Source organism: Eptatretus burgeri, chromosome 14 (assembly GCF_056783735.1).
Source record: "Eptatretus burgeri isolate ZD-2024b chromosome 14, Ebu_testis_v1, whole genome shotgun sequence".
Taxonomy (NCBI): Eukaryota; Metazoa; Chordata; class Myxini; order Myxiniformes; family Myxinidae; genus Eptatretus; species Eptatretus burgeri.
Genome location: NC_140974.1, coordinates 41,480,519 through 41,505,786, shown reverse-complemented (window position 1 = coordinate 41,505,786; position 25,268 = coordinate 41,480,519). Strand labels below are relative to the sequence as shown.

Sequence of the window (25,268 nt, the reverse complement as noted above, 5' to 3'; positions counted from 1 at the left end):
ACATCACATGACTGCAATATGTAAAGTACACAAACGTTTGCCTGTAGACAGTCATCATGCAGGAACACTGCGACCAAGGAAATATAATGGGTGCCTAGACTGTAGCTTAAAAAAAGAGAAGGTGGCAGACCATAATGAGGTGGATGCGATCGAGTGGTGTGCACTTTCACACAATCCGGGCCTTTCAGAATCAACTGAATGCATGGATTGGTGCCGCATATTAAGCATTGTGTGCCATTTGTAGCATCATTACAAAATTAAAGAATGGATTCCAATTAATGATAGATCTTGGGGGGCAGATGACACCACATGTAAGGACTGTGGCAGGCCCGAGACTGGGAGAAATATAAAACAGGGATGAGAAGAGCATATAAGGGCAATATGAGTGCACAGATTGACTGTCAGCACGTGATTGTGTGCAATCTAGCCACTTACATGATCTGTTTGGGAAGTTTCCTGATTGTCTAATCGGTAGGTCAAATCACTTTTCACAACAAAGCATCCTTTTCTGGCTCTGATGAAGGGTTAACGCCCGAAACGTCAGCTTTACTTTACTTTACTAACAGCTCGGTTTCCACGGCAGTTAGACAGATTGATGCCAACTTCCAGATGATAAAAAAATTATCATTTGAATGCTTAAGTATATAATACGTGCTTCCTCTCATCAAAATTTGGAGATAGATCTGGCGTTATTAATATTTGCTTTGGGTGTGAAAGGTCTAGCCCAGAGACCAAGGACACTTGGTTTGAAACAATGCTCGAAGCACTTGAATGATTTTACTCCTGAAATTGGAATTTAAACATGCTCAGGTTGAGGAAACGAAAGTGCTCCGTATCACGTGTATTTTGCATATATTTTTTGGACAAGTTGAAGTTAATGTTCAAGTTGGTAATAAAACAACCTCTGTTTTAGTGCGGCATGCACTGCTATCAGCATTCTAACCTCGGAGAAAGCAAAATGGCACACAACTTCCACCTCCCCAGCAACCCCCATCTCCCAACCCAATCCCACCAAAAACTGTTCCCGGCATGAATTATAGCTTTCATTCATTCATATTTTTCACAGATTCTCGGGACAGATATTACTGGGTTCAAATCTCTAAAGGTAGATGATGCTAACTTGAGCAACATGCCCGGATCAGAAGAACTTCTCCACAGAAACCCACACTTTCAATAAGACATGAGTGATCTTTCGGCCAACCTGTGAAAATGTACCACGCAATGTCCGTGAACCGTGAGGTCAAAAAGAGAGTTAAACATTCCTCCATCTAAAAACATCATATTATGGCCGACAAGAGTCGAACATGTATTTCATGAAAATTTAAACAAATAGGTGTCAGTAAACCCATCTGGAAACAAACAAGCATCTTCTAAAATATACCGATTGATATCATCTAGATCGTAGAGTATAATAATCACAGCTTGGACTGCACATAAATAAATAGCTTGAACTGCTCAACCAGTCTTCATTTAATTGATTTATCTGCTTGCGGGCTGCAAGCACAATCCACTTGTATTTACGATGTACAGAAATACGGTGGATTGTTTTTAACCCCTTCCATCTTTTACGCACCATGTTTCACCACTCCAAACCCCATCCCCCCACCCACCCATAAAATCAGTAAATATTGGAAATTAATCTCCACAATTTCATATCATGTTACCAGAGCACTCTCTGCAATTATCAGAGCATACATAATAAGTAGTTGGGTCCCAATAACAAAACAAGAATCCCTGGAATGGTGCATGCAGAAACTTGTACAAAATGGAAGCAATGAATGGACAAAGTAACCTGCACAAAAATGTACAAAATGCTGTTGTTGATGTCGTTTAGCTTCATCACTTATTTATATCATCAAACAATCTACAGCTAGCTACGTGAAAAATAATACGTGACGGTGAATAAAATTAGATTTCATTTACAGAAAGAAAGAACCAACAACAGCAAACAATACCAAGAACAGCATTCAGTTGAGCAGATACCTTAACAGTTTACGTTTTGTATCCCACCGATACGCCGGATCTGGCTCCGTACCTTTAACCAAAATCGAATCATATCGGCTTGTTCTTGTCACCGAACCAACTCATCCACAAAGTTTATATCGTTTTCTCAATTGTGAAGAATCACTTTTAAAATTCTAGTATCCTGATCCGGATCTTCAACAAAATCTATTCAATTCGTCCTTGTCACACACCCAACCTGTCAAGCTTGGTGTTGATTTAACGGTTGAGGTGGCTGCCTGAAGATATTAGGCTTCTTGAGTTCAAGCCCCTGGTGGGCCATTGAAGAAACACCAGGTGGGTTGACTCAGGCTGTCATCTTTCTGAGGTTGGTAAAATCAGTACCAGATTACTGGTAACAGGGGGCATTGCATCAGCGGTGCAGCTGTGCCCCCAGAAAATGATGCAGCTAAACAGCCACAGACCGCATACGAATAAATAAATAAATAAATAACCCAACCTGCCCACCAAGTTTCACCTGAATCCGTCCACAAGTTTTTGAGATATCCTGCTCACAGCCAAACAGATGATCAAAAACAAACAGGGGTGAATATGTAACCTCAGTCCACCTTTGGTGGCAGAGGTAAAAATGAAAAAAAAACATGTTGAAATGTAATTCCAAAAAAAAACAACCAAACAAGGTAGGAAGGACTGATAATAAAGGAATGTCACCACAATACGACAGCACATTTCTTGATACGGATTGCCATCACGACTTCTTTTGACATTTTTCTGTCTCAATTCCACAACAAATAAAATACACAATTACACCAACCCACTCTACAAATCCACAACTATCTCCAACATCGACATATTCATACAATTGTTACTATGGCCACACAGTCACATGACAAAAACGTGAAACTACAGTGGTGATAAAAAGTTTGTGAACCCTTTAGAATTTTCTGCATTCCTGCAAAAGTTTGACCTAAAATGTGATCAGATCTTCATCTAAGTCCTAATAATAGAATAGAGAACCTGATTAAACAAATAGCACAAAAACAGATCTACTTTATCATTGATTTTTTGAGGAAAATGATCCAACATTCAATTTCTTTGTTGGAAAAACAACTGTATTTTCCGGTGTATAAACCACAACCGTGTATTAACCATACCCTTCACCCTCAAGTTCACCCTCAAGTTCACCCTCAAGAGAAATGAATATATTGATCCTTTTTTCTGATCTAGATCTAAATATGTTTGTCATGATGTGGTTCTGGAAACTGCATCCCTCCAACACCAACACCAGCCAACATATAGTGGTCCCGAGTCAGTTATTTAATTAATGTACGGTCAGATAGTCCCTTCCTTCTTGTCTGGTAGGTCGAACGGGAAAGTGCGTTGTGTAAATCTCATAGCGAGGTCTGATTAAATCTCTGAACTCATTCCTATTCTTTTTTCTCTATTCCTGACATAAATCCAAGCAAGGGGTCCTTGCGAGTCCGGCAGGTACTCCGCTCGGATACCCATCGCTAAAAATCACAGCGGCGCCCTTCAAGTAAGAATGCGTCCTCACAGAAGACCAAGGGCAGCAGTAGAAGCCAATAATAAACGCCAGCGCTGCACGGAGCGTGCCCCACAGCGCCAACCCCCCAACCACTGTTCAGGCGATCAGAGGGATAATCAACACACCAAATGCAAACAAATTACAGTGCGCACATGGCGCATTCTTCTTCAATCCAAATACATCTATGCTCTTTCTTTCAATTCATGGTACGCATCCCGGTTGGCACCGTGCACCCCACCGCCTCTGATAGCCGTGAACACGATGCTCGATGGCGGGCGGACCCGCTTGCTGACCACGTGTACAATGGCGGACCCGCACGCACTGTACGGGAAATGCTCGATGGCGGGCGGACCCGCTCGCTGACCACGTCTACAATGGCAGACTCGCGCGCAGCCCGTGATACTTTATCGTTGTACAGAATGGGGCACGAATAACAAACATCTTTGGTCGGGTCTGCACATGGGCTTACGATAACGTCTTACCGTCGGTCTTCACTCACCACGACAGCCATAAATGTCTCCCACGGATGGCAGACATCCTCCTGCACCTCTGCCTCGATACAGCTGCTACCAGGCAGAGGCATGCTGTGCAGCTGGATTGCTCAGGCCATGTGGCGCACCACGGAGCAGGCACATTAACCAGTGCCAACCGCGGGTTGCCAGGGCACGGCACGGAGTTCGGTGCAAGGCGATTCATATCATGGGGTTCGGAGCGAGGCAATTCCGCAGCTTGGAGCCATCTTGCCAGAAGTAAAGTGGAGCCGCTTCCGGTCATGGCAGCTGGCCCGTGTGCTGGCCGGGGCCCAACCAGAGCGCCCAATTCGGGTGACGACACATCGCTTCGGGTCGTCACCCCTGCCCCGCACCACGGGGTCTATAAAAGGACGGATCGCGAAGCTGTCCGTCCTCTCTCTCTCTCTCTCTCTCTCTCTCTCTCTCTCTCTCTCTGAATCTCCAACTTGCCTTCTCCACCCACCCTTCTTCACCAACCCACTTGCTGACTCCGCCTTCTCCACCCGTCCTTCTCCGCCCACTCGCCTGCTGACTCCGCCATTTCTTCACCGCCCCCTGCTGCTGACTCCACCCATCTGCCCATTGCTCCAGACTCTGCCTTCTGACTCTGCCCAAAGTCCTTCCTTCACGCCTGTCAGGCGTGCCATCTCCCTGGATCGGCGCTTAGCGGCTCGAAGTGTCACGAAGTGGGAGATGATGCGCCAGCTGTCAGGGAGGTATCGCCTTGCGGAACATCCCCCCAAAACATATTGGTGGCATGGTCGGGCAATCGTGCAGGGTATTGAGACCGTTAGCCTCATCTCCTCTCCTCTTTTTCTCTTCATTAACTCCTCTTCATCGGGTTGTGTGTGTGTGTGTGTGTATGTGTGTGTGTGTGTGTGTGTGTGTGTGTGTGTGTGTGTGTGTGTGTGTGTGTGTGTGTGTGTGTGTGTGTGTGTGTGTGTGTGTGTGTGTCATGGCGCCTGTCCTCACTTAAGTTAAGATTGTACAATAATTATATCGGGATAACTCTGCTCTGTGTCTGCTTTTGTAAGTTGCTTGATTATTGTAGCACCACACTTTTCTTCCTGTCCCTGCTACAGACAACAATAAACAACATTCACTGTGCCACATATCTTCCCCCCACCTGCCTGTTAATAAATCCTTTGTAGAAATGTTCCCAGCTCGTTTTTATCTTTTCTTTAATTGATCCAGCATGGTCCGCATCCTAGCCTAGCCGGGACTTTATTCCAAATGATCCGTTCCTTTTAGCTGGTACGTCCTTGGCAGTGTTGCTCGGCTGCATCTGATCCGGTAAGGTGATCCGGTTCGGACAAGGCGTACCAAGGGCGTGTCCCCCGGTAATTCGATCACGTGGTTATTTTTAGGTAACCGGATAAAGTAGACGGAGGAACCTAAGTCACGGGGTTGAGTTATTGGCGTTCACGGTCGGTTAGCGACCCGCCGCGTCACGGAATTATCCATGTGTGACGGCCTGCAATTCCGGGGCGTCTGGTGGGAACCCGAGATAACTTCCCCGCCTGGTGGTCTTCTCACCCAACCCCCGGCCCACAACAGTAGATTAACTTTGTACAGACAAAGTGACGGAGGTATCAACATGCTTACTCTCATGTCCGCTTAATTTTGTCTAACAGTCTTATTGTCATTTTCAAGAAGTTGAAGAGAGAGGAGAGGATACCAAGAAGTTTTTATTTTTCTTTATTATTTTTTAATACTATAAAGAGGACTTTCTTTGTTTGTAGAAAAAGGAAGAAAAGGGATTCATTCCGGTAATCATACTTTTTTTGTGGATTTGTGTCCCTGAAAGGGCCGTTTGGGTTTGATGAAGCTTTTCAGCTCAACCCGAGAAAATCCTCGTCAATGCTTTCCTCGTCAAAGACGGCATGTAACTCCTTGTCCGAATCAGTATGGAGCAAGTCCCCATCACTTGCAGCCTCCTCCTCCTCACCAAATTATGTCGTCCTCTGTGCCAAGACTAGCATGCTCTGTCGTCGGGAGAGACCGCCATCCATCCTACTATTCCATACCTTATGCACCCAGTCCTGGACCAGTCCCTCGTCTATCCACCCTTTCTGCTGCGCACGAACAATGACGCCAGCTGGAAACTTGTCTTTGGGCATTGTCTTCTTCTTCAACACGGCAAACATGGGAAGCTTGCCACCGTCTGCGGTGCAGGCGAGTACGACGGTGAATCGGTCCTTCTCATGACCAGTAGTGTTGATCGTCACATTGGGCGCAAGCTCATTTGAGGTGGGTGCTTCGTTATTAGACTTGTAGCAGTCCTTTCCCTCCAGAGACCGAATAGCATCCGTTCGCTCGTCGAATGTAACCGGTGTGTTTTTCCTTTAACGGGGGCGGGACAAAAAGGGATGGAGCTGAGAGCGAGTTACGAGAGGTCCGGTGCATGGCTTAATATGAAAGACGCTCTTGCTGTTGTTTTTCTTGTTTGCTATATTTGGAGTGTTAATAAAGTTACTATACACTCGATCTTCAAGTATCCTCACCGAAGACTCAAGCGATTGTGAATAATTCTTCTTTTGATGTGAGACCAGGTGTTCTTCTTCTTTTGAGTTTAATGGTGTTTTCAGAGCCGCGAGGCTCTATATACGCCAAGCACCTAAACTCCGGGCGTCTCCAGTTTTTTTTAACCAAATTCATCCAATTTCCACACATGGTTAACAAAATGCTGTACAAACTATTAACCTGAACCGATTTTAAAATTTAAATGGCTAAATTTAGCTTAACAGCAGTTCTGACTGCTAAAAAAAGTGTTCATTTGGAATATAATAGAAATTCAGCATTGATCGTTTTTAAGACTGATTTCTTTTCTATACTCGTGTATTAACCGCAACCCCAACTTTTACCTTCTTTGCCGAAAAAAAGTGCGGATACGGTATGCCGGAAAATACGATATGTGAACCTCTGCATTCCGTCACTGGTGGCATCCCCTTGAGCAGCAATAACTTCAACCAAACGTTTCCTGGAACTCTTAATTAGTCATGCACATGGGCTTGGAGAAATTTTGGCCCATTCCTCCTTACAGAACTGCTTCAACTCAGAGATGTCTGTTTGCTTTTTTGGCATGAACTGCTCGCTTCAGGTTCTGCCACAACATTTCAATTGGGTTAAGGTCTGGACTTTGACTTGACCATTCCAAAATGCAAAATCTCTTCTGCTTAAGCCATTCTGTCATTGATTTATTTGTGTTTAGGATTGTTGTCTTGATGCAAGACCCACTTTCTGTTAAGCTTCATTCATGAACTGATGCTCTTCCATTCTCCTGTAGAATTTGCTGGTATAATCTAGAATTCATGTTTTCGTCAATGATGGACTGAGGTTACATATTCACCCCTGTTTGTTTGCTCATCTGTTTGGCTGTAACATGAGGCAGCAAAGCAGCCACAAGCCATGAAACTCCCATCACCATGCTTCATGGTTGGGATGGGGTTCTCATGTTGGAATGCAGTGTTTGGTTTTTGCCAAACGTAATATTTCTCATTTAAGCCAGAAAGTTCCACTTTGACTCATCTGTCCACAGAACATTCTTCCAATACCCTTCTTGATCATCCAGGTGGTCTTGGCAAACTTGAGATAGGTGGCAATGTTCTTCTTGGAGAGTGGTTGTTTCATCCATGCTATCCTCCAATGTGCACCATTCTTGTTCAGTGTTTTCCTGATGGTGGACTTGTGAACACTGACTGATGTCAATGCCTGACAGTGCATTGGTGGAGCCCAACATCTTTAGTAATAGTTTTGTAACCCTTTCCAGACCGATGAGCATCGATAACTCTTTTTCTGAGGTCCTCAGTAATCTCTTTTGATTGGGGCATGACACACTTACACAAACGTTTGTGGTGAAGACCAGACTCTGATGGTGATGAACAAAATTTACGTTTTTAATGTCGGGCAGGGCTACCCAAACTCACTCTTGATTGTCATTCCATTGACTGAAACACTTGACTGTAATTAGCCCCTTTAATTGAGCTGATTAACCTCGAGGGTCACATACTTTTTGACAAATAAATTGAATGTTGGATCATTTTGCTCAATAAATAAATGAAAAAGTAGGATTTTTTTGGGGGTGTGCTATTTATTTAATCAGGTTCTCTTTATCTATTATTTGGACTTCAATGAAGACATGATATCATTTTATGTCAGATTTATGCAGAAACACAGAAAATTTGAAAGGGTTCACAAACTTTTTCTCACCACTGTATGTCATGATGACAATCCGTAAAAGGATCGTGGTATCGTATTGTGGTGTCATTCCTTCCTGCCTTATTTGATTGATTTTTGGGATTCGATCACGTCAAGTTTTTCATCCGTTTATTTTTTTTTTCTGACTTGTATATATGGAGATGGAATACTGCATGTGTGTATTTGCAAGCACGAAGACAACTTGGTAGTTCTATAATACAAGACCCCTGTTGTGAGGAAGGAAGATATATCAAATCATTTTCTCGAGCATGCACTGATTCTTCTATCAATTGTCTCAAATCTGCCCCGAGATACCACATGCAATACATCATGAGTGGCCACATAAGCCTTGATTAATAACAATTTACCGAATATTTAACTGGTAAGTCGTTACTACCAATGGCTCTCAAACCATTTTGCCCAGTTGTTGAACTACGAATCCTCATTATCTATTCATTGGAAACTTCAGTCCTCTCAAACTATTTACACTCCACTTGTTTACAGTTGGATACCTCTCATCAGTTAGAAGAAAAAAAAAACAGCTATGCATGTTGCCCTTTCTGCAGCATCATGAACCTACCCAGAAAAAACTCATTAACAGCATTAAACTCAATTCTACATGAAAAAAGGATTTCAACAATGAGAAGGAAAATAACTTACGATGACAAATAAATTATTGCAAAGAGAATATTTAACACTTTCTCTGAAATTTTTCCAAATGGCAAAGGCTAAAATTTGCTGTTGGAATATGAAAGGAAGTATTTAATCTGTGAAAAAGAAAAATCACTTTGTTGTACCCTTGGAAGAGCATGTTTGAAAAACAAGCATTTGCCATAACCTGTACATCCGATGGTTAAGCCAATACGAGTCTATGTCGCTCACATGCCATCCATTTCACATGTCTTGTGTGCGGTAAAATTTGTGAAACTTGGAGTAGCCAATGTTAATATATCTGCAAAAAACAAGCAATTATCAATGGCAAAAGAAAGAGACCGTCTTGAGATGTGTTTTAATACAGTGAGAAAACAGCACAAAAGCTGAAAATCCCAACAGTGGTTCAAAAGTGCTTCATTGACAATCAGCTGTCTTTGTTAGCATGGCCGGCTCAGGGCCTGCAAATGAACCCCACTGAGCATTTATCTTCAGGATAAGTGGAAGTGCCGTCCTCATTCCCATGCGGCTACACCCTATAACCTGAGGAAACTTGCTGACAATGCAATAAGAACTGAGACAAATTTCACAAAAGACATTTTGCAACAATGCAGAAAGATTGTCGCAAAGGTTTCTTAAATGCATTTCTTGTGTCGCAAAGATTTATTGAAGGTCTCTAATGTGATCCGCGCTAAATATAATGCCACTAAATACTAAATGTGGCCTAATTGGAAAAAATCAGAGTTTAATATTATCTTGAAAGCTGTATAACATGATTTTGCAATGTAATGTTGGATACAATGTGGTCAACTGGACATGTGGTTTATTGACACAAACGATTTTGAAAACATACTCCATGGAGACCAAGATAATTTATCAAGCAATCCAATTATATTTCACCTTAAGAGTGAAGCAGCACTCAGTTTGGGTCCATATTGTCTGGGAGCCAAGGCTGAGAAATACAATTTTGATGTGACACTCCTGCTCTACAATTTCTGACACTTGGACCATATCAGTGGGTGCGTTGGCCACCTGAAAAGTGTTATTAGACACCTCAACTCCATTGCGCAACTTCTGTGGGCAGGTTTTTTTGATAAAAGGCCATGACCGAAAAAAAAACAAAAATCTTGGGGGTAAGGGAAACTAAATTGACCATTCCTCCACAATGGAACACCCTATGACAACAAATTACCACTCATTATCTTTGTCTAGATGTATGCTACAGGTTAGGATGAAGTAGATTTCAATTGGGTGACCATCGAGGTAACCAGAGGTCAAAAGGTCAGAAAAATCGGGTCACGCCCAAAATCTGGCACTTATCAAAGAAATACTGTATAGATCCCCTTCCTATAAGATTTTATCTTAAAATACCACTTGAATCAACTCCTTAGATCCCTCTGATGTTTTTGGAGAAGAAATATTTCAAATGGATCACAATAAAGTGCACCATGACCAGCAAATTGATTGTCACAAATCTGAAAATCACTGAAAATAAGTGGATTTTTATTATTTTTGTTATGTATGTTATGTAAAAGTACAGTACTGATAATGTCCATTAGAATTTTATCATTTATTGCAAAAATGATTTAAATGGTCAATTTGCTATACATGTCTGATAAAGATGAGGAAAGACTGAAAAATATCACAAGGTACTGCAGTGTCTGTGTGAGAGACAAAAATGATGAAAACTATTCTAGGATGTTACATTCTGCCGATCAACTCCCTATAAGTCGATGCTACTTGGACAACTAGTGATATAGGTAGTAACATGCACTAATTGATTGCAAGCTCAGAAACAGCATAAGCTGCCTTGTCAGGGCTCTTCTACGCATGTCACTGCAATAACGTTTGCTTTCAAATGCACCGTCAGTAGCCAAACAGTTATCTGACAACTACTAGTTTGTCAAAGATACAAAGAGTCGTGCCACCTTAAAGCATGAAAGAAATGACAGTTAACATTTGCCACATTTAAAAAGGCAATTCACGACGTCTATTAGAATTAATTACCTAAGTGGTGCCGCCAGCTACAAGTTACTGTTGTCTAGTCCTCGTCTTCACTGTCCTCAGCCAGCTGACCACATTTGGCTCGGTCACCATTACAGCTGCATGCAATGATACATGCTGGTCCAGCCTTAGCACATGGGCAGTTCTTTAAACAGGCTTTCTTGCACTTACAGAAAGCAAGTTTGGCTGAGGCTGGTTTACTATCCTTGCGCTTCATGACAGGAATTAATCTGCCAGTATTATCAAAATGTCTGCCGTATTCCACCAGTGGTAGAAGGGTTGGTTGCATAGATTTGCTTGCTTGTACAGATTGATTCGACAAAGACTTCTGAGAACATGATAGTGAAATGCATCCTCAGTAGGAGGCAGAGAACGAAGATCTCGTTTGCTGGAAGCAAATAAATGGGCACGCAACCGATCGAGAGATGAATAGCCAGGTCTACTGTACAACTGACAAAAGTAATCTCTTGCTTCATCCAACACTTTGATGTCCACACAAGAATCTGTATGCGAGAAATCAGTCAGTTGTGGCATTGTTCCAACACGTTGTAGTGCCACGTTGGCCGCTCTCTTCTTCCCTCGTCCGAAAGGGTAGCTGACAGAATCACATCCTGATACAACATAGGAAACAAGTAATGTGGCAGTAAGTTCGAAGGGGCCCTTGTCCTCTGCCTCTGCTAACTCACTGACCAAGTCATGAATTGGTAGAAAAAGGTTGTTCTTTTCCACCTACAACTTCTTGATATTTTGGAGCTGTGGTAAATGATACATTGCAAGTAATATGATATCAGTATCAGTCGCATGAATGACGAATATACTGCTATCCTGACAGCTGGCTACATGCGTAAATATTCTGGTGTCTGCCTCTTCATGGGTGTTGCAGCACAAATCCTCCAACAGTGTAACACCGCTGTTGGTCACACAAATTCCCTTGCTATCAACACCAATTATAAGACTGAAACCATCTGGTCGGGACGACTTTGACCAGCAGGATGAGATGTAGGAGAGCATGTTTGCTTTGTTCCTTGGATTCGAAACAAACGTATTCCATACTGGTATTTTCATGTTATCATTTGGAACGATCTCTGGTGCGCTGGCTCCCGTTTCACGTCTCAAGCGTTCATCACTCTTCAAGCTCATTTCACCAAAGTCATATCTATCACCGACAAAGTGCACCTCAGAACAGTTCATCGGTTTCGTCTTCAAAATCTTGTTTTTGTATCTTTCCTGAAGTTGGCTGAAAATGCTAGCCCCAAGGGTTTGGAAGCGTTGAATGAATGCCATTGCATCTATGACATACACTGGTTTTAAAGCAGAGGGAGGCAGTTCTTTGACTGGCTCACATGAATTACTGACTTTGCTTTGGAGGGTGTCGAGGAAGTCAGCTTTGTTTCCTTTACGCATTGTGTATCCAGCTATGTGTGGTTCAAACAGGCATGGAGGGTAGTCGCAGCATTCGTAGCTGAAGGCCTCTATTTTACCTTCATTCGTCAGCTCCTGAGTAAAGCAGAGGGCTTTGGTAACTGTGCCTTCCTCAGATACCAATTGTTTCACTGGGTCTTCCTTTTCCCCCACTTTGCTTCTGTTGTGCAGCAAACGTCAATATCTTTGGGGTAATTATCTTTTTAGCATCAGTGGAACCTGCATATGCAATTGCCTCTAATCCAAGTCTTTTGGAGTCTACAACTTCCGTCGAAGCGAGCATTTCTCCCGTTGCAATGTTGACCAACTTATCAGCTGCAATGGTCGGAGCGAATGGATTCCTCATACTTTCTATCACAGTGTCTCTGATTTTAAGAACCTTTGCCATGCCAGCTTTATTCACCTTTTCGTGCTGGTCTGAGTCAGGAGACTGCATATGCACCATCTGCTTTACACTCTCAGAGACCGCTGTCATGAAGGGCAGTGTTTTTACATACTTCTCCCGTGCTGATTCTGATTGGGTTATTCCCATAAATAGGCTTGTTTTCCCTTCTTTGTTGTAGGTTTGCTCCAAAGCGAGGTCTGTCCATACACCACTGAATGCACCTTCCGTCTGATGGACTGCAAAGTTGTCCGCCTCAAATTATTTGTGAACATCTGGTGCTGAGTTGGGAAGGCTGTTCATTTCACTCAAATATATTGGAAGACAGGACATGTACTTGCTGTGTCCAGACGAAACATTGTATGGTAACATGTTTTTTGCCTCCAGGAGGTGTTGGTTCCAAAGGCCAGCTCTCTCAGCATTCATATAACGCTTTAGAATGAGTACCATTTTCTATGTACATTCCCCACAACTGTGCTGTCTTTCCTAAAGAATTCTCAAATTCCTCCCAGACAGTATCTAGGGATTTCAGATGATTAAGCACATCACCAACATGTTGCACGACACTGTCTTTGTCCTGTTTTCATAATCCACTCGAATTCTTTCTAACAGCGATGACACAGTTGAAGGTGATTCAACATGATCTGTATACTCTTTCAGGAACAACCATTGCTCGAATGTTTCTCACGTAAGCATGAAGAAAGCCTCATTTAGCAATGAATGGTAACGAACCAGTTTATAGTTGTCCTTTCCTGCCATCACCTTATTAGCTGTTCCCTGACCACATATATCACTAGCAACCAGAACCTCTTCAATGCCGCTTTCTTTCATCAAAACCCAATAGACCCAAGAAAGTTCTGTGCAATATGGAAGCTAACAAGTTGCACTATGACATTTTTATATCGCACTGGATCGTTTCTGACCTTTTGACCTCTGGTGACCTTGAAGGTCACGCAATTGAAATCTACTTGATACTAATCTGTAGCATACATCCAGACAAAGATAATGAGTGGTAATTTGTTGTCATAGGGTGTTCCATTGTGGAGGAATGGTGAATTTAGTTTCCCCTACCCCCCCCCCGATTTTTTTTCTTTTTGGTCATGACCTTTTATCAAAAAAAACCTGCCCACAGAAGTTGTGCAATGGAGTTGAAGTGTCCAATAACATTTTTCAGGTGGCCAACACACCCACTGAAATGGTCCAAGTATCAAAAATTGTATAGCAGGGGTAACACATCAAAATCACTTTTTTGCACATTTTCACATGCTGGCTCCCAGACTAATATATTGAATTTGCACATCAGACCTTTTGCTTTTAGACTCAGATGGACTCATGTGAGTAAAATAAAAGATTTCATATAAACTTCTAAAAAATAATCTGTGATCGTGAAAATTATTTCTTCTTCAGACAGACAAAAATTTATTTTACAACACCGTCTATTTTGATCTGGTTGGTGATGTCATATTAATGGGCCCTGTCTTGAAAATGATAAAGTCAATGATTTTGACTGTACTACAAAATAGAGGGAAAGGTGAGGGACTTGCCTGAAGAAGCAAAGCCCAAACACAGATACAATCATTGGTACACTACTTGCATGAGAAAAGAAAAAGGAAAGAACAGACAAAATAAACGATGAGCGAAGGAGAGTTTAATTCCTAATTTTTCCTACACAAGATCGAGACTCATGGAAAAGTGAGGTGACAGAGAGGTAAAAAGGCAACGCACGGTGGTGGCAGCAGAATGCATGGTGGTGGTGGTCAGATGCTGATTGTGTGTGGGGATGGGGGGGGAGGGGGAGGGCAGAATGTGCGGTAGCAGGGGAGGCAGGACAGCAGATGCTCGGCTGGGGCGGCACGATGCATGGTGGGGGCGGCAGGACATACGGTAGGGGCAGCAGCAAGCTCAGTGATGGAAGAAAGACGTGTAATGGCAGAGGCAGGAAGTGTGATGGTGGAGGCAGGAAACATGGTTACTGAGGCAGGAAACGTGGTCGCTGAGGCAGGAAGTGTGGTGGCAGAGGTAGGACGTGTGGTGGCAGAGGCAGGAAGCATTGTGGCAGAGGCAAGAAGCGTGGTTAGGGAGGCAGTGCACATGGGGATAAGGAGTGGGGAGGGGGGGCGAAGTGTAGAGATATGAAGATGTTAATGGCCATGAACAGGCACTCACTCCAGACGGATTTCTCTTCTGGATCCAAAGTTCTCCCAAACAAAGACAAACATCACAACCAGGATGAAGAGCAGGATTATTGGAAGCATTAAGGAAAGTCGTGCTCTTGGGTCCTAACAATGGGACATGGGGTACAGTTTTGCGAGTGTGCCAGAAAGAGAAAAGTAAATGTGTTAAGTATCAGCTGCAATAAGCTGTCTCGTAACAAGATATTTGGAATGGACTGTTGGTGTTTCCCCCCACTCTCTCTGCTGTTCCTTTTGTCCTGTTGCATCCTGATCTGTTCAGTGTACTATTACTCGCTCTTCCACGAGTCTCAACTATGTCGACAAAAAAATGAAAAAAGATCTGTATATTCTGGATCTGCTTCTCTATTTCAGGGTTAGATTGGCGAGTGCTCTTTTGAGGCCTTTGTAGATGTCTACGGAGTGCAATCCATAATACTGACCTGCTGGAAACATGATTTTTGGTAATTTCTGAGACCTTTTCAATAATTTACTAATATCTTCATGCAATAAACTTTTTAACCTCCGCCATCTTCGAAGATGGATGGAGGTTACTGTTTTCACCCCTTTCTGTTTGTTTGTTTGTTTGTTTGTTTGTTTGTTTGTGAACAGTATTACGGAAAAAAGTCCTCGACGGATTTTGACGAAACTTGGTGGGGGTGGGTTAGGTATGGTCCAAGGATCATGCCATTAAATTTTGGACTTGGTCCTCCCCCACCGCCAAAAAAAAATTGTTAGAGAAATTTTTTTTTTTTTGCATTTGTACATGTTTTAAGTGATTTCCAACCCCCCCAAAAAAAATTGTTAGAGAAATTTTTTTTTTTTTGCATTTCTACATGTTTTAAGTGATTTCCAACCCCCCACAAAAAATTGTTACCCCCCCCCAAAAAAATTGTTAGAGAATTTTTTTTTGCATTTCTACATGTTTTAAGTGATTTCCAACCCCCCCCGCAGAAAAATTGTTACCCCCCCCAAAAAAACAATTTTTTTTTGCATTTCTACATGTTTTGTGATTTCCAACCCCCCCAAAAAATTGTTAGAGAAAATTTTTTTTTTGCATTTCTACATATTTTAAGTGATTTCCAACCCACCCCCCCAAAAAAAATGTTGGAGAAAAGAACTATAACTGTCAGCACTGTTGACATTTAATGAATAAGATATAAGGTTCACTTGAGTGACCCAACAGTATTGGCGGCGGAGGTTTTGCACTCTCCCGAGTGCTCCCCCTCTAGTTCTTCATACAAACGTTTGTTATCAAGGTTACCCTTTGCAACACTTCAGTTGAACGTTTATATATATATATATATATATATATATATATATATATATATATATATATATATATATATATATATATATATATATATTTTTTTTTTTAATGCATAGTCAAAGCTCATGATAGAGCTAGAATTAGTACACTGAATGAATCAGGACACATCAGGAGAAGGGGAGCAGTTGAGAGAGGGGGGAAGAAACACCAACAGCAGAGTTGAAGGCCAAACTAGAGGCAAACTTGGACAAACAATGGGTGTGAGGAAGAATGAGGAGCTGGAGATGATGCATCGGGTTTGCTTCACTTTGCCAACTTACAGAATTGATCGCTTTGCACTGGCACAGTTTTGCTTCCCAAAGCACTACTCGTGGGACAACTGTTCTTTCAACTAACTTTTCAGGAATTTGTGCAAGCAGAAATTTTTACGACTGGATGCTCAAAATTCTATTTTTCTAACTGAAATAGTTTTCCTTTTTATTAATGAGGATGAGTGTGCTATTGTGGAGAAGTGTACATTTTATGTCACTGTGGTTAAAACCATTTCACTGAAATTAATTTCCACAAAAACTTTGCCTTTGTCCACATATAATCATACCCTTGAACCAAGAAGGCAAGAAAAAAATATAATTGTATTACCTGTTTGAAAAGTTGCAGCTGAGTAGCATTTTGTAAGAAGGACCGTGCACTCATAGACTTGTGTTCCACGAAAGCTTGATCACAGAAAGTGATTGGCTGTCCCTGCGTGTGTACACACACACACACACACACACACACACACACACACACACACACACACACACACACACACACACACACACACACACACACACACACACACACACACACACACACCAACAAAATGGTGATCACATTGGAAGAACTTATAAACCAGAAGTACAAAGCATCAATCGCCCCTTCCATTTGCATGTCCATAATGGGAAAAAAGAAATGATAAAGGGAGAAAGACCACTCAAAGGTTGAGACCTAAGTCTGTGTGGCTGAACCAAGCATCTGCAATGTGTGCACAAATGAATAAATATACCCATCAGAGATGGGGAATCCCCCGCCATTGAAAAATAATTGAAATCAGATAAGCGGTTTTCCATTTATTACAAAAAACATTTTTTTCAAGATGGCTGTCCCAGTCGGCCATCTTGGATCCGGCCACGCCCAAAAGTAATAGGGTTCTTCCTTTTCAGGTAGTACATGTGTGACCCAAATTTCAAATCGATATGGCGAACAGTTTATGAGTTATCGCACTCACAGCTATAAATGTTGACGCCCAGCCAGCCGGACGGACGACCCGGGCGACAACAATATCCCCCTTCCGCCACGCGGTGGAGGATAAAAACTATGCTTTCTGTTGTGAAGAAGATGGTCTTACTGTGTGAGAGCTGTAAAAGTTCCACCTGACTCAACAATGAAAACTCTAATCTGGACAAACAGAAGATGTGTGAAAGAGAAAGGCAGCACAAAAGAGAAGTTCCATCCTCAATTGTAAGGTGTGTTCTACTCATGAGGCATGGGGGAATACATGTACAAGGTAATATTTTGAGTTGCAGACAAAAATAAATAAATAAACAAGCAGTCATAGACTGGTACTTATGAAATCGTCAACTTGACCTCTGACCTTGTCTAATAAAAGCTGTCTCTAGAGAAGGCAGCGATGCAAACCAGAAGTTTCTACGATGATTCTGCACCAAACCATCAAAAATCGAATGTTTGACCTCACTGTGACCTTGACCTTTGACCGATTTTGACCAAAATCTAATCAGCGCTAGCCATCACCCTCCTGAATCACGTGGTCTAATTTGATATTGGTAGCTTCTTCCGTTCTCAAGTTATCGTGCCTACAAACAAACACACAAACACACAAACACACAAACAGAGGACAGAAGTCATCAATATACTTACGAAATCTTTAGATTTTGTAAGTAATAAGATAATTATTCAAAATTGGAGATGATATCATTGAAGATCACTGTTTTCAGAATGAGTCAAGAAATACCAATTTAAAGACAGAAAAAGGAAATAACGGTGCACATTCGATTCACGGTTATTTACAAAAATTGAAAGACAGCATTCTTGGTCATAACTTTTCCAGATCAGGGCTGGCACCAGTAATTTGTTAGTGGGCTCCACAAACCCCTGAAGAAAAGCTTTGCCACAGCCACATATTGTACTCAGAAAAAACAAACAAACAAAGGATGGCATTGATAATTATTGAAGTATCAGTGCCCAATGACCGATATAACAACAGCGAGAATCGCTTTGCAATACGAGTCCCCGACTGGTTGCAATGCATGTTCGGGAGATAAAAATTTGTTTGTGTTTAATGCACGCTCGAGCAAATACTGGAACAAAAATGAAAAAGAAGAACCTCTGTAACCCACTGTGTTTTGTTTGTTTCTCAGCTTTGCTTATTTCATAATAAAATTAACCCGATGTACATACATGAAGCAAAAACATGCGCACGGCTTATGTGCAAATATGATACATCGTGGTTATATACAGGGGATCATTCAAGTTGTACAGGGCCATGGACTAACACCCAGGCCGAACGTCTGAGGCCTGCCAATCTGTGCTGCTTCATGCAATGGTGGTGCATGATATTATTAGGGTGAAGTAAGGCCAGCAGTCCAGCCAATGGGTGTAAAGCACCCTGAAAACAGTACTTCTGAAAACAGTAAATGAGGGGCACCGAGCAACGGCTTCCACATGGGTTTGGCCCATTAGTAAATTAAGCAAATAAAATCTCAGCATGCTTAGGGTCACATATAAAAATGCTGCAAGGCCTGGTTGCCTATAATTATGGCTAGCTTGGCTGCAAGCGGATACCCCCCGAATTCCCCCATCCACAAAGCACGTGTGGTCGCTCAATGGTTTGATGAGAATGACACTGATGTTATCTATATGTCATGGCCTTCTCAGTCACCGGATCTGAACCCAATCAAGCATTTATGGGATATTCTGGAAGGACACCTGAGACAGCACTTTTCACTTCCATCAAACAGGAGTGAGTTGATTGACTTTCTCATTGAAGAATGGTGCCACTTCCCTCCTGAAGAATTCCAGATGCTGGTGGACTCTATGCCATGGCACATACAGGCCATACTGGCCGCGCGTGGTGGCCCATTGCCCTATTAAGTGACTTTACATTGGTGTTTCCATTTTTTGTCCACTACCTGTGCAACTGGAAACTGTGTGAGCTTCAATGAATTTCCTTAAAAGAGTCCTTTGAGTAAAGATATGGTGCATGAAAATGTACATCAATTTAAATTTAAAAGGATTACAACTTGTTTGTGAAAACATAATTTAAAATTCTAGAAGGTAAAGAAAAAAAATAAGTAAAGAACACTGTCACAACAGGAGGTTTTACCCAACAATCTTACCACATCTGCTCCATAAAGGATGCTCACTGTCTCCACAGTGCATGTTTGACAAGATGACTAATCTCTACAGATATCCTCAATAGGAGAGCAGATCTAATCTACACAATCACACGGTCGATACTATTCTTAAGACAACCCATCTATGGATTGCCCAACTCCCCCTGTCCCCTTTCCAGGTAACAATGTGTGTATGTGTGTGTGTGTGTACACATACATACATACCCTGTATATATATATATATATATATATATATATATATATATATATATATATATATATATATATATATATATTGTTGCGGACCCGGGGGTTGTGGGGGTATTACGAAGGTGGAGATATCTGGTTTCTCCCTGGACTCACCGGGAATTGAGGCCGTTGCACACGAATAAGTTTGTGGCGCGGCGGGTCTCTAATCGACTGCCAACGCCAATCATTTAACCATGTGATCCAGTGTCCTCTGTCTGACTACCGTTTAGCTGGGAACACGCAGTCGCCTAATCGGGGAATTGCGTCCTCGATGCATACTTGTGTTAAACTTACCGTATCAGGTGCAGCCAAGCGGAGCTGCCAAGTACGCACTGGCTAATCAGCAGATTATTGGAGTATAACTTCCTGGCTAGGCTAAAGTGCGAACCATGCTGGACCAATGGAGGAAAAGACGAAAATTATAACAAAGCAATTTTTTACAACAAGGTGGGGAAATTATGTGGCACAATAATTATGTACAGCAGGGGAAAACAAGGAATTTGTGGGTGTGGCAAAATAAATGCAACTATTTACACAAGAAGACACAGCACAGAGTTACCGTGATAAACTTCTACAATCTTAACTTATGTTGCACATAACAGGTGCCATCACACACACACACACACCCGAGGAAATTAGAGGTAGCTCAGAAAGAGGAGAGAGTTGACGTGTCGTGACCTCATTGTACCAGTCAGAGTCGGGGTGCATTAGCTGATAAAGTTTATTTTTTAGTTTGATTTGATGGTTAATTATGGGTCTGTGGGGGTTGAAAGGCCTGATAACACGATTGCATTTGCGCAGTGAAAACTATGTACGTTGAGCATGTCCTGAATTGATGAAAACCGTTCCACTAGTTTTTGTCCAAAGAAAGGACCCTTATACCTTTTTATATCCTAAATGGGTGTAAATCGTCTTAGGGTCTAAATGGTCGAAGAAGTCCAAAGGGTGTTAGGGTCTGAAGAAGTCTCAAGTGTTGAAATGGTCTTAAAAGGTCTCAAGGGGGTCTAAATGGTCTATGGGTCTAAGGAATTTAAAGGGTGTAAAGGTAAAGGGTCTAAAGGGGTTTAAATGGTAATTAGGGGTCGAAAGAGTCTATAGGGGTCTGAAGGTCTAAAGCGTCTATGGTATCTAAGGGATATAAACGGTACATTCCAATAGTACTGTAGTTCAGGTATAAATAGTCAAAGGGGACTGAAGGTTCTACAGGATCTAAAGTATCTGTAGGATCTATCGGGTCTATAGGGTATAAGGGTGTAAAGGGGTCTAAAGTATTTAAGGGGTCTAAAGAGTCTTAAGGTCAAAAAGGTCTACAGGTGTAAGGGGTCTACTGGGTCTATGGGGGTTTAAAAGATCTCAGGGGTCTGAAAGGTATGTTGCAAAAGTAGTTGGGGTCTCAAGGATGTAAGTGTCTAAAGGGTCTTAAAAGGTCTAAAAAGGGACTTAAAAGATCTGTTTTGAAAGGTCTGTTAAACCAAATGCTGTCATATTAAAAGCACAACACAAGACATCTATGTCGAATACAATTACAAAACAAAGGAACTAAACAAGTAAACAAACAAAACAATAAAACAAACAAAACAATGAAACAAGTAAACAAACAAAACAATGAAACATGTAAACAAACAACACATACAAACATGAAACTCATCATCTCAAGCCCCCCAGGTGATCTATCCAACATGTTCTTGGCAGATTGGAGGCCAGCACTGAGGCTGCAAAAGGAAGCGAGAGAAGAAAAAGCTGCTCCTGATAGCGGTGATTAGCAGAAGTGGGCAACATTCTGTCGAGAAAGAAAGAAAGAAGAAGAAAGAAAAGGGAATAACCATGCTGATTGTTATTTGGATTTTAAGGGGTTTTTTTTTTTTTTTGTACACACAAAACTGAATCAAAGGCAATGAAAACTCAGCCACTGGCACACTCTTGCTGTCCTTTCTTCTTTTGCTTCTGGTGCATAAAAAAAAAACGAGATTTGCACAAAAGGCCTCCTTTTTATGCTTTAACTGAAGCCACAATCCCCCAAGATCCCCCACCATCACCACTGCTTTGCCTCCACCCTCATCCCTCAAGTCCCAAACGAGGCTCTCTCAGCAAGGGCAGCATCAGTCATTTCATAGAGCTTCATTAACGCTGCAGTAAGAAGGTTAGGGAACTGAACCCAGCCCTTTCAGTTGGACACTCTGCCTATGCGAACAAGTAAAAATTATTTTTCTGGTACAGGTACATTTTCACTTGATTTGGCAAAGATTATTTGTTTATTTGCTTGTATTAATCATCATCGATATAACGACTAGAACCTTGTTACTGAAATAGCTGTTCATGAATGGCTCATTATGTTGTTTTTTTCGATTTTCATATGACCATTGTACAGGGATTTTTTTATTATTAAAAGTCTGCCATTGCATTTTCATCAGCTGATGCCTTACAGACTATATCAAATACCCTGTGTGTTCAAGGCCATCTCTGGCAAGAGAGCAGGTTGCCTTCAGCGCTCATCGTATGTGCAACCATTACCCTTCGGTGGCCTTTGGAGGTGGGCTGCCTGTGGGGGCTTTGCCTGATGGCAAAGCAGGCTTCAGTTTGTCACAAGGTGTCTGCCCCCGTTCAATTCGCCTGCTCGTTAGAGAGATTAATTAACGAGCATTTTACACGCTGCCCCGCCCCAAGCTTCCCCTCTTCACCCTCGTTCCCCGTCCCTGTCTTGGCGGTCTCGCCCCCGCAATCCCCTCCCTGGTTACCCCACCTCTCCCTCTGTCGGATTCAGCTGTGGCTTACACGTGCTAATGAAATCCCAAGAGACTCTGGTTCCGACGCGAAACGGCGGGTGCACCGCATGGTGCAGACAAAGCACATGCCTGATGGAGGGGTGAAGTGAGACGGCAGAGGAGGGGTGGCATGAAGAAGGGTGTGTTGGGGGTAGGTGAGAGTTAGCTGATGCTGAGGGAAATCACTCTGGCAAAGAGCAGTACTGGTTATGCACCTTGTTTTAGGAATTAGCAATACGAATGAGGATGACTGACTGAAACAAGCTGGATGACAAAAGCAGGGGAAGAATACAAAGGTAGGTAGAATGAGGGGATTGAAGTAAAAGGTATATAAAGGGTTGTTAGTTTTTTTTCCAAGAAAAGAGAAGGGGGAGGGTTGAACATAAAGTAGAGTATACAAGGGAGGCAAAACAAAAGGGACATAGATGTCACAATGAACAATAAAGTCTTGAATCTTTGTGCTCTTTTCGCAAATCCACAAGTCATGAAAATCCAATGTGAGGTAAATAGTGAGAGTGGGATAAAAACTGTGCTGAAACTATGATGTGCACTCTGCATTTGTTACCTTCCATTTGTTGCATTTTAAGGAACTATCCATATATTGGAACACACTTTAGTTAATTGACAATCTAAATAAGGATTCTGGAAAGGAATTTAAGAAGAGCCAAGGAAAAAGTAACGGACCAAGAAAGAATCAATAGATCAAAAAAAATAAAATGAAAGAATCAACTTTGGAAAAGCAATCAGGCGATAGTCAATTAAGAAATAAGAATAAGATTATACATTTCCAAGGACATACCACCGTCCTTCCACTATCCTCCTCAATTATTTGGAAACCTTCAGTAAAATGATGAAAAAATAATGGATAATAGGAGTTCTCTTACAAGTAACTTCAACGCAGGAGGACATTTGGATAATTAAGCATGCACAATGGTCACCAACCTATGGCTGTTTGTCTATGCTGCATCCTTTTAAACATTGAGCAACAAGTCCTATTTTTAAAGTCTTTGTTGTGATTTGGCCAGGATTCGAACCACTATCTTACACTTAGAGCAGACACTCTAACCATTACGCCACCAAGTTCGGTTAAGATTTATATAATTAAAGCTCCAACAAAATAAAATGCAAATGAAAAGTCACAGACAAATAAGGGCACCCGTGAAAAGCCACATCACACGCGCACGCACGCAAAAACAAAAAAAAACCAAACACACACACACACACACACACACACACACACACACACACACACACACACACACACACACACACACACACACCTAAAAACATGGTTCCCTTACCTAAAGTAAGAACCTTAACACGTAAGCAATTGAATGGTTTCCCGACTGCATGGATCATCAGCTGGACACCGTTCTTCCTCGAGGTTTCGATCCTTTCAGCCCAGACCTCTCCAAATGGCGGATCCACAACCTTGGTCACGGATCCACATCAGAAGATGACCGACATCAATAGATCCATAACCTTGGTCACCGATCTACATTCATAGATTACCTACATCAATAGATCCACCACCTTAGTTGCGGCTGGACAGTCAGTTAACCCATCATTGCAACATCACGATTCAAATTTTACTCGCTGGAGGATTTAATGTATTATCACATACTGTATTTACAACTCCTATAATATATTCCATTATATATGAAATACATTAAATCGTGCACATCTTACCTTAAATATAACATGTCCACCACCAAGCACATACATTTGATTTGATTTGACAACAAATATCTCTATCTCTATCTCTATCTCTATCTCTATCTCTATCTCTATCTCTATCTCTATCTCTATCTCTATCTCTATCTCTATCTCTATCTCTATCTCTCTCTCTCTCTCTCTGTCTCTCTCTCTCTCTCTCTCTCTCTCTCTCTCTCTCTCTCTCTCTCTCTCTCTCTCTCTCTCTCTCTCTCTCTCTCTCTCTCTCTCTCTGACCAGCTGAAAAAATAAAGAAATTAGTCACAAGGGCGGAGAGAGTCCCCTTTTATAAATTTGAGGTTTTTGTCAACAATTAAAAGATACCTGGATTAAGATCGGACAGAAGAGATTACATCTCGGGCAAGGCAACAAGTGGCACGAGAGATTAGAGTGAGGGGAGCTAAGTGCTTGCTTGAGGGTGAAGAAAGGGATGGCAGCGATTAGGTGAAGATGGCACGAGAGCAAGTTTTGGCTGTGCGACAAGACAGGAACCCAAACCTTGACATAGAGCCGGTCCAACGGAAGCAAAGGAAGAGTGTGATGAAAGGAGAGAATGAGGGTGTCCCCATGAAAGAGAGGCAAGGGATGTACGAGTTTGGAGATGAGGACCAGGTGACTCAGGCACAGAAGGGGAAAAGAGTGGAAACATGAGGATGATGATGGGCAGAAAGTAAAGGGAAAGCAGCAGAATGAGGGAGAAGAGGAGGGTGAAGATAATGAACAGCGGCGTACGTTGAAAGAATTGTTGGCCAACAAAATAGGAGAAATAAAAGTGATAAAATAATTAGTGCAAAAGAAAGAAAAGCAAGCATAAACTAAGAGAGAGACCAAAACTCCATCGCATAGAAAACAACAGATGGACAAAAATCTTAGTGAGGCGGACCAACCAGGTCAAATTTTTCAATTAGAAAAATGATTTCAAAATCATCCTCCTTGAAGGAAATCTATGTCATGCATTTTGCAGCAGCACTATTCATTCAAGAAAAAGTAACAGCAAACAACACCAGAAGAAGAAAAAAGCAGGTCCTTTTTGAA

The 25,268-nt window shown here is 42.0% G+C and overlaps 1 protein-coding gene and 1 pseudogene across 3 annotated transcripts in view; both read right to left on the bottom strand.

Moving 5' to 3' along the window:
- LOC147013030 (DENN domain-containing protein 1B-like) overlaps positions 1–25,268 on the bottom strand; it is a 251,978-nt gene that overhangs the window by 47,029 nt on the left and 179,681 nt on the right. For all 3 annotated transcript variants that reach the window (XM_085854485.1, XM_085854484.1, XM_085854486.1), the window contains one exon: positions 16,757–16,858. In XM_085854485.1, coding sequence (XP_085710611.1) covers positions 16,757–16,858 — 102 coding nt within the window. The remainder of the gene's footprint in view (positions 1–16,756; positions 16,859–25,268) is intronic.
- Positions 4,863–13,717, bottom strand: LOC147013031 (uncharacterized; annotated as a pseudogene).